Source organism: Galleria mellonella, unplaced genomic scaffold (assembly GCF_026898425.1).
Source record: "Galleria mellonella isolate WM207_F2 unplaced genomic scaffold, CSIRO_AGI_GalMel_v1 utg173, whole genome shotgun sequence".
In the NCBI taxonomy this organism is placed as follows: Eukaryota; Metazoa; Arthropoda; class Insecta; order Lepidoptera; family Pyralidae; genus Galleria; species Galleria mellonella.
Genome location: NW_026442016.1, coordinates 7,420,652 through 7,432,019, shown reverse-complemented (window position 1 = coordinate 7,432,019; position 11,368 = coordinate 7,420,652). Strand labels below are relative to the sequence as shown.

General features: G+C 28.2%; 1 protein-coding gene across 1 annotated transcript in view; it reads left to right on the top strand.

Annotated features, from left to right (window-relative positions):
* The first annotated feature begins 1,306 nt into the window (after positions 1–1,306).
* LOC113515703 (protein draper) overlaps positions 1,307–11,368 on the top strand; it is a 39,017-nt gene continuing 28,955 nt past the window's right edge. Inside the window, exons 1-2 of the mRNA XM_026899977.3 lie at positions 1,307–1,531; positions 7,224–7,458. Coding sequence (XP_026755778.1) covers positions 7,337–7,458 — 122 coding nt within the window. The 5' untranslated portion in view covers positions 1,307–1,531; positions 7,224–7,336. The remainder of the gene's footprint in view (positions 1,532–7,223; positions 7,459–11,368) is intronic.

Below are 11,368 nucleotides of genomic sequence, written 5' to 3'. Positions count from 1 at the left end.
AAAAAGGGGAAACTATCTGCATCAACAACAAAAAAATTGAATATGTAGATGAGTATGTATATTTGGGTCAAATAATTTCACCAACAGACTTAACTACAAAGGAGATTGAAAAACGTATAGGAAATGCCTGGAAACGATTTTGGAGTCTAAAGGAAATACTTAAAAGCAAAATGACAAACACAGCCTTAAAAGGTAAACTATTTGAAACCTGTATTTTACCAGTTCTTACATATGGTTGCCAAACCTGGGCTCTTACCAAATCCCACTTTAAAAAACTACAAAATTGCCAGAATGCCATGGAAAGAAGTATGATGGGGATAAGATTATCAGACAGAATTAAAACTAGCACAATTAAAAAACACATAAAAACTAAAGATGTTACAGTCACAGTTAAAAAACTTAAATGGAAATGGGCAGGGCATACAATTAGAGGAAGAGATAAATGGAGTAAAAAGATAATGTTTTGGTACACGAAAGACAAAAAAAGGAGAAGAGGAAGACCACATAGAAGATGGGTAGATGACATTAGGGCTGAAGCAGGGGGTATTTGGACAAGAATTGCTAGCAATAGAGACCATTGGACACAGTTGGAGGAGGCCTTTGCTAATAAGCAAACAGACAACAGCAATTAAATAATAAGTTGTTAATACGTTGTTTTTTAAAAAAAAAATTGTCTGAATAAAGGCTTATATTATTATATATTATTATATAAAAACAAGAGTTTACTTAATCTTTTTATCTTCAATCGGTTCCTTTTCTCTATCAAGACTAGCTCTGCCTGTAAAAATGAAAAAAGTCTGATGAAACAGATATGTCAAAAATAGTTAAATAGATAATTAAAAACTATTTTATGTAGTGTTAAGAATTGAACTTTATAATTCCTCCAGATTTCTAAAGAATTTTCGTTTTATATTCAAACAGGAATTCTAAGATTTCGTTCAGTTTGAACGTTCATCAATGAAATCATTTTTAGATTTGTTGTTTTTCTAGTTGATCATTTCATGACAAATCTCTTGATTTTTATCAGACTTTTTAGAATCGGATTAAATTTACTTATAATTTCGGCCTCTTAAAAAGCTATAACATCATTGAAGTGCATTTTTTTGCAAAGGCAATATAATCCTTTTAAGCAAATCTATAAATGATAGGCGTGTAGCTGAACGTTCTGATTTACAAAACGTCGTGAAAGCCACTGCAGTCATTAGGCATTGTTCAATCGGAATATAAATCGGATAATTAACATTGATTCGATTTGATGCTACAAAACAACGATGTATATCGACCATCCCTACCTACTCTGTGTTTTATGATGTTTTGGTTGTGGACATAAATTGTTTGACGGGGCGATTAAAGTTTCTTTTACAAAGATATTTATATTAAATAATATTTCTTTAAGTGTAGTATATTTTGTTATAGTTTAAACTTTTAGTGTGATTAGCTATATTTAAACAAAATAAAAATTTGTTGTTTTCTTATTTGGATGTACCTTGAACGGTAATGTGAAACATTTATTAGTGATCATCTAATTTAGGTAAGTAAACAGTGATTCATTGTTCTTAGTTGTTTAGAAATTCTGTGAACTATCAACTATCCATAGGCAATATCACTTAATCCTGATAATATGATCCTCGTTCATAAATTGTCTAATATATTACACAACTGTTAAATTTTCTATTGTTATAACTATTAACAAATCATCATCATTTATAAGTTATCTGTGTTTAAAGTTACTTAGGAAATAATCCGATTTTGGAATTCTGTTATGTATGTCGGACACATCCATATATGTTTGCGATTCAAATGCCATGATTTTTTTTATAAGCATGGACATTTCTTAGATCTGATAAGCAAGTTTCATTATAGTTGGTTTTAGAATCAATGTTTATCGGGTGGTTAGGGATTAAAATAGGAGTTGATATCTCTTTTTCGGGCAACTTTCAAAAGAATAAATTTCTCAATTCTCTGTATTTTTGTTGTGGTTACCTTACTTACTTACTGTGTAAATTCATTCAAAAATTATATATAAATTAGTTCCCTTTATATCAAATTTTTTTTATTCTAATTTTTGTTGAGCATTCAGTACACCTGAATAAATATATAGCCAGTCTCATAAGAAATATCTGAATGTTAGGATTTTTGTAACAATTTGTCAGGGACATCTTTACCCGCAGATATAGGTGTTTGGTATAGCAACTGCTAGGTTAGCCAAATGAGTACATTGATGCTATCATTATATAAAGACATATCCACCAGAATTCATTGTTTCAAGTTGTAATTCTGACCATGTTTTACCAGAAATTTATAAGGAGTTTCTATTTTATTACAGTATGTATAATTTGGTGACTGCTTAACTCCCATAACATGATAAAAAATTTTGAGTAGAATATGGCCAAATCACAACCTGATTGCTGTAACGAAATGGGGTCTTGAAAGACATGTTTGAATTATGGTACCAATAAAGGCATATGCTGTTTATTTTTATATCATATCTCCTTTGTACCTGAGTAGTTTTTAAAGTGGTTTCTCTATTTAGTGACACAATAACATTTAATTTTACAAATCAGTTCATTTCCATAAGGTTTACATACAATTTCTGTTTTGTCTTCAATAGCCTGTTTGGGTGCTTAATCTACTGTCTCATTCCCTGGTATTCCAAATGTGATATTGCCACTTCAGCTTATTAATCCTTCAGGCTATGTTGATTACTTTTGTTCTTTTTGGATTTTGTCATGCAAATAATCTCTGAGCATAGCCCTCAGAGTAACTTGAAGCTTTTGCATATGGGCAATAGTGTAGGACAATATTTTGTCTGTAGATCATCATTGGCAATAGGCACTGATTGAAAACCTTTATGTTCAAATTTTGAGGTATTTTGGATGAGAAGATGTGGTATAGTTTTCTGAATGAATAATTGCAAATAGTGGAATAATAATTTATTAATCTGACAAGATTTTTGATAAGAATTGCAGCTGCATAATTCTTTTTATGCAACTTAGAATGGCAAACAAGCTGACACCCCTGTAAAGTTATCATATAAAGGTATCATATAAGTGTAAAGTCTCCCTCTGTGTGGATATTAAATAATATATTTCTATATACAATATTAAATAATATAGAAATATATTATTATAAATTTTTAAAAATAATTCACAATACATTATTTTCTAATATTTTTTATTATATAAAAACTGAATTAATTATAATCAATTAATTAATGAACAAAAATATTATTTGAGCTACAAAATTCTTATAAACTGAAAAATCAAATAGCAAAAAAATTTTAGTGATAGGACTAGGTGCAAGTTATTCTGTGACTAGCTATTTTTCGGGTCTTTTTCGCATGAATTATTATAAAGAATCTTATCTGTTATGTTAGGATCTAACCTACCATTGTGTCAAAATCCATTTCAATCCATTTACTCATTTAAGTCTGATTGAGTAACAAACTTTCTTAAAAATAATTGCAGTTTTATAAGTATTATTTAAATGAGAAAAATTGGTCTGATTTTTCTTAGTTGCTTCTTTGGAGAGTTAAAATTTTATGAGTTTACACTAAAAATATTTATCATTTTCTTTTAAATTTGGTAATTTAAAATTTCTTTAAAATTTATGTTGAGTTGTTAAGTGATATCCAAATGGAGAAGATTTTGAATTGACTGTACTGTTTTGTTTTGAATATTTTTTATATAAAATGTGATATATTTGTAAATTTTCAACTAATTTATGTTTTTTTTTTTTTAATCAAATGGATGAAGATGCATGTTAGTTTCCTATTAATTTTGACAATATTGAAATAAATTTTCTTGTATAAGGAATTTGTTAATTACTTATTTTGATTTTTAGCTTTAATCTGCTCTAGTTATATAAATATTATGAGTTATACTTTTTAATAATGGAGTTAAATATTTTCCTAACATACATTCTTCTAATTAAATAGTTTTTACTGTGTATAATATTAAGTAATAATTATTACAGTAAATAAATAAAAATAAATAAATAATAATGTAATAATCATGCTTATATTATATATATGTTATTAATACACAGTAATTATTTCAATTAATTTTCAGATTATTTGATTATTATTGATATAATATTAAATAATATATATTATTATTGAATTAATAGAAATTATTATTGTGTAATAACTTTTGTTTGCAACTTTGTATGTGTGGATTTTGGAAGTGGGTAGCCTCTAGAGATGGAGTCACAAGTCACAATAAAACATACTCCATATTTCAAGTATGACCACACAAGTGTGAAAAAAGCATTTAATTTAATGGAGTAGTTTTTGCGTGCGAACAAATTAATATTTTGGTATCTATTGCTTTTACTAAGAGCGTTCATAACGAAGTATAGCAATAGCGCAATTCTTTATCAATTTCCAAAAACAGTTGAATATTTTTTAATCTGAAACTGTTAGCGAACTAAAACATTAATCATAGAATATGTTGTATATAAATCTGCCACTAAAAACTTTGTATTACATAATTTGCTTTGGAATTTTTCAAATAGATTAATTATTATAATCAAAATCCAAATTTTTAATGACAGCTTCATATAAATATTGTTGTACGATAAACGTTTTTAATTATTTTTTTTAGTCAGTTACATTGAAAATTGTTTGTTTTTGAAAATTGACAGATAATTGCGACATGGCCACGCTTCGGTTAGCAGAAGTTATGAATGTTCTTAACTAAGTATGTGAATACTGATTTAAGTTTTTTAATACTATTGTTGTTATTTTTAATATTCTTTGTTGGCCCACATGGCGATTAATGTTTGCTGACACGTCGCACCTCTTTCGGCAGGCAATCCGTTTAATTCATAATCATTCATAACAGCGACCTCAATTGTTTTGTCTAACTAAAAACCGTTAGTTAATGTTTTGATAATACTCACGATGCGCTTGATTCCTACGTGTTATATTTCTATTATAATTACCTAGTAATAATTATGAAACAATTGAGTAATCATTTCAAATTCGATACCTGGTAGGCATATATATAGGTACATAATGAATGATCTACATATATGTTAGAAATTTTCTGTGCCAAATTTTAGGTCATTGTATATACATCTCCAACTCTACACAAACATGCAGTGGCGACTATGAACTATTTTTAACTTACGTCATGAACAAAAAGGGAACAAACAATTTTATTATTTTTAATCGACTTACATAGTCCTTTTAGACTTTAAATTACATAGATTTTTCGACTATTTATTATTACTTTTAAGTTAGATATTCGTCAACATAAGGTAGAGCCTTTATTTGGGGTCTGCTCATTATATTTTTATTCTTTGTATTTTTTTGGGTGTTTCTTATATAAAAATAAAATAAATTGATTTAGGTAATACTGATGGTTGACTTAAATAATGCTTTTTTTACATATCGGAACATTCGATATTTTATAAATAACATTCACATGATTCGAATAGTATTTATTACATAAATAAAAAAGTTAAGTTGTAAAATAATTTTTATTCATGCAGATACAATGAGTAAATAAATTGAACAAAAATAATGTTCTTGTCTTTAAATTATGTCGATTGAAAAATTAATCGTCAAAATGGGCATTGAATTGGCAAAGATGATATTCTTCTAAACACGCATAGACAAACTCACAGTAATAATCATATAAATTAAATTAATTTTAATGTAAATTTAAAACGAAAACGCTTTAAAAAATCATTTCCATAAGCAGCAATTTAATAAAAAAAAATCGAACGTTTATAAGTGTTAATGCTCGTACATAAAAGTCCTAGATATATGATATTAAAATTTTTTTAATTAAGTACTTTATTTGTTACTTATGAAATGCTCTCTTATGGCGCTTTTAATATCTATATATCTTTTAATATATATATTATCACTACCATATTCTCTTCATCGTAAGTTATTGGTTATTTAATATAATGTTAAATAAATCTTTTAAGTTTTATATTTAAAAAAATGTAGAATTAACCAAGATGGTTTTCAGGGGGGAAACGCGTGGAGGTCGACCTGATAGGGTATATTGTTACTAATGGAGCTGTTAGAACTCATTACTAATAATCCTTTTCCCTCACCCAAATGGGCGGGGGGGACTATTTTCAGTAGTGGACAGTAACGGCTGATATAATGATGATTATTCGTAATGGTCACATTATTGCAATGTATGTGGTATAGGATTCATCGTTACTTAGGTTATTAAACTAGACTAAATCCACAAAAATAGTAGTTATTATAATGTTAAAATACCAGAATACAAAACCAGTAGCCCGAATATTGCGTAGCAAAAACCGCAATGCGATCGAGTAGGGTTGAAAACGTCGTTGAATCAATTTTCATATTCACAAAGAGTTACTCGTAATCATTCTCTTCATAACGTAAATTTAATTAACACTCTATAATTATTTAGCGCAGAGTACTTTTCTATAATCCTTCGTTCAAACGATTTCTTAATGTTCTACAGAACTAGGTGTTATCTTGCGGAAGTTAATCAATGATATACAATATAATTCAAATAATAAATTCAAAATAATTCAAATCAAATATTGAATTTTGTTTAATTTCGTTACCATTAGTATTTGTGCGACTGCCAACACTATGCAATTCGCAATTTGGGTGCCGAATTGTTAACACTAGGTTCTGAGCAGCGATCTATTAATTTGCCTGAAAATGCTTAATTTAGAGGTGAAACAAGCATCGCAAAACATGCCTGAACTAAATGGCAGTTGCTGGTTGTGAATCTTGGTAGTCATAGTTGTAGTCAATCTTCGAATATTAGCAGTCGCACATATACTAATGGTAGCGGAACTAAACAAAATAATTCTATTCAAATAACCAGTAAAAGGAAACGAATAAAGAACTGCTAACCTGCAAAATTCTTAACAAATGTAGTCAAGCTATCAAACGTGCGAAAGATGTATATTAGCATAAACATTGCATTCCAAAGTCGTTATTTCATTGTTTAACTTCTATTTTTGACAATAATTGTTCCTTTTGCTCCTTACGATGATCTTTCATTTTTCTGTCGCTGCAGTGTGACGACTTTAAGGGGGGTTCTTCTGTCTAGATTAACTTTTATAGCAGAGGTCGACAATATTGCATATTGATGTTACATATAATGTAATTGTTTATTAATTAGGCTGACTGCTTTGTATTTAAACTCAATACTACCGGAAATTTATTATTATAGTACAAGTGCCACCAACCGATAATTAAATGTTTGTTTCAGATGTTTCAACGTTGTCAAAAAATAAAGTGGCCTGTAATGGAAAAGTGCATAACCTCACATAAACGCAAAGGAACATAAACACGACGGATCAATACATTTGTTATGGAGACTGAATGCTACAATTGCTAGGTTGTGAGAATAAAATCGAAATGTGGATGAAAACTGGTACCGTATTGCTGCTTTTACACATTGCGACTGGATTGGAGGGACCCAATGTATGCACTGTACAACAGCCGTAAGTAAATTTAAACGTTATGTAATACCAATTTTATTTATTTTTGGATTCAATCTCAATCTGACTAAAATATTATTCAATCAGATCGAAATTATTAAATTAGGGTTACCTTAGCATAATGTAATATTAGTTTTTGTAATAACATCTAAATAATAAATAGGTATGCTAGCTATAGCTATCTATGACTTTTCTTTATGGCTAATTTCTATAAATTGAGAGTAGTAGGTATATCTAAACCTAATTTGTGTCAAAAATAAACTAGTAACTAAGTAGCTACTCAATATTTAATATAATATGTGACTATGCCAAGTGCTATCAAATATTAGACATGAAATGTGATACCTGCAACTGCATAGGCGTCCGGACAAAATTTCATTACTATTATCTACACGTACAATAGACGGCGGAACATAATGACCTAATTTATATATTTAAATTATAAGTATAAGTGGGTACTTCTAATTTAATAGGTACTTAATGTTTTAATTATGATTTAATTTGTACAGTAACTATAATTAGTTATATATTTAGCAATATGTATTTGTAATTTAATGTATATGTATTTATTGTCGTTAATATAATATTAGATGATTTATACTTATATAATATTAGATGATTTATAAATATTAAATAATAAACTCTGACAAAATAATAAATTAATATATATGTTACGTATTTGACGTCTTTGGTGGTTAGACCGCAGATTTGGTAATTTAATACACCACTGAGTTCGATGCCCGTACAATACAAACATTTGTATTCATCAGTATGACTGTAGGATTTAGAAAAATGTATTTAAATAATTCAAGATAATATACTATAACCATTGTATCTCATAATTATACTGTATTATTTGCGAATTATCGTTATTTAGATTTCTTTAATTTGTTACTGACACACTCACCGATCATTATAATTCCAAGGTACGTCTAGCAATCTCACAAACTTCAAATTTTAATTAACGTTTAGCCCATAAAGGAAAGAAAGCATAATAAAACTTTAAATTTCATTATTCATTTTCATGAAATGAAAAATAATGCTTATTAAAAATTACGTTTATTCATTCAAATAACGCATCGTGCTTGTAGCTGACAGATAATATATATTACTATGAAAAAAGAAGACCTCGTCTCGTAACGCAGTTCTTCCATTACTATAAGTTGTGAGATCTCACGTATAACCAAGTCAGTTAGTTAGTATTTATAAAAGCGCCTATTCAACAACTTTGTTATAAATTGTTATCAACAATTACCTATTAGCATTTATAATGGTTCTAAGATATTAGACATCTATTTCTATAATAATTATGATTTTTTGGCAATTGCACGTTTTTATCATAACAGATATAAATCACAAGTTTTCGAATATAATAGATAACAGTTGTTCTTGTAATATCATTATATCTGTTAAAAATATCATTTATAATTCACATATGAAACAACTATTCTTGTCTTTGTCTTTTGTATAATATTGTCATAAGGTAAAACGAGACGAACCTAGTATTTATTTGAAATAAACCAAAATTATAGTAAGGCGTTTCATAAAAAGAAATTCTCTTTGAAAAGCGAACTTTTTTATTAGATTTTGTTATCTGTTATTTCGTTTATTAATCTAGTTCGCTTACACCCATTTGATATATTGTTGCTAAAATGAGATGCACCTAGTATTATACATAAACTGATGTTTGTATGTTAATTCCTTCCTAATGGGCCGTAGTTGAAAATAATAACACCTGTTATTTAATAACAGATATTGGTACCTGTAATATTTACAGTAACAGCAATTACAGATATTATGTTTGTCCTGTTATAACCCACGTCTAATTGCATGGCACCATAATTATAAAAGAATATTCTAATACAAAACCTACTATTTCGATTAAGTGTTTTATTAGTAGAATATATTGTATATTTTTTTTATGATTGAATATGAAAAAGAAGGCTATTCCCTTCCTTAATTCCGCTGTTTATGTAGCGAACAATCTACTCGTAAAATGATTTATCTACATCTATACTAATATTATAAAGAGGAAAGATTTGTATTTTTGTGTGTATGTTTGTAATGAATAAACTCAAAAACTACTTTGCCGATTTCAAAAATTCTTAGACCATTAGAAAGCTACATTCACCCCGAGTAACATAGGCTATATTTATTGCTAGAACAGATTAGGGATCCTTAATAAATTTTTAATAACGTAAGTCAAAGTTAAAAAATGCTATAAAATATCTTTCGTCGCGTACGCTGCGGAAACTATTGGTGATAGAGCAAAACTATTTTCTACAGTATTGAAGAAAATATCAATAACTACAAGAAACTTCGCGATACTATATGTCCAACTATTATTGTTATGTCACGATAACCGCTTTTTACATTTTAACAGTTGATAGAAATACCGTCGAAAATTACACCATGTTATTCATACTTCTGTTTAAATTCTTATCCAAATAATTATATTGTTTTCAAAACTGTTTCAATTTATGTAGAATTAGGTAGGATTAGATAAGAATGTAAAATGTTGTATAGTAAAAGAGATGAATATTATACGAAAAACAAAACAATGTAAAACATAGCTTAGTGAAAAAAGAAACAGTATTTGAGAAATCATCAAAAATTAAATATTGATATCTATTTCATATAGGAAATACAATAAAGGTAATTTTATCTCATAAAAAATATTCGACACCAAATAAATTGGAATAAGGGTAGGAAGATGATGGTATCTCATATCTCTGTACGGGACCCCCGGTGTGTGAGTTCAATTCGCATGATCGTTTTATTTTTTATGTCATGCATTTTTCAATTTATGATAGAAATTGTAAAAACGTTTTTTATTATTATAGTATAGCATTCTCGCACACAGCTCGTTTATTATATTAGTAGGATTTAGTGTCGGGCCCATTTTCATTTTAATTCTATTATTTATGTTCATATTACACATAAATTTAAAACAAATATCCCGAATTTTTACAAAATAAAAGGTGATTCACTCCGACGTAACAGCAGGAAATTGCTAGTTAAGAAATGTGTTTTCCTTGGTCTCACTGTACTGTATATGTTGCAGACAAAACTCTTAACCAGTCAAAAGTACTATTGACTAGGAAAATCATTCAAAAGTACTTTTGACTGCAAGTTTGCGGTTAAAAGTACTTTTAACTGACGCTCTTGGTCAAAAGTAGTTTTACCTGCAATAAAGCATCAGTCATAAACACTATTAACTCGTTAGATGAAAAAAAGATATTTATTAAATGTGCAACGAAAAATTTGGCATTACAATCAATACAAAGAAAACATACTAACCTCACGTAATCTAATTTAAGTAAATTACGTTAGGACTTTTTAAGAGTTTTGACTGATACAACCAGTCAAAACCATTTTTGACGGAATCACTTAGTCAAATGTACTTTTAACCAGTTCCATTGAGAAAAGTATTTTTAACTGTTATTTTAGTCAAAAGTATTTTTGACTGATTTTGATAGTCAATAGTGCTTTTGACTGGTTAAGAGTTTTGACTGCAACATATACAATACTACGGATATCTACATTTATACATAGTACATGTGTGATACTGCTGTCGATGCGAAATAGTAAAGTTTTGTCATCGCATTGGTATTTCTATAATAGTTTCGCACAGTAGAACTGTAAAAGATCTTTAAAACATCTGCAGTTATTTAAAATAAATATGTCATACACGTGTTGTTATAATTTTATTAAGATATAAAAATTCGCCATGAGTGGATCAAACTTAGACCAGTCATTATTATTATTAGCTATGCCACTTTATATATGGTTATTGTTCAAAGCCACATTTATTCGAGCATAGTTATACGAAGAGGTAAAAAAAGTAGTTGATATTTTGGGCATACTAACTTATTAAAAAGACCTAAATACCTGTTATCGATTGCTCTAAATG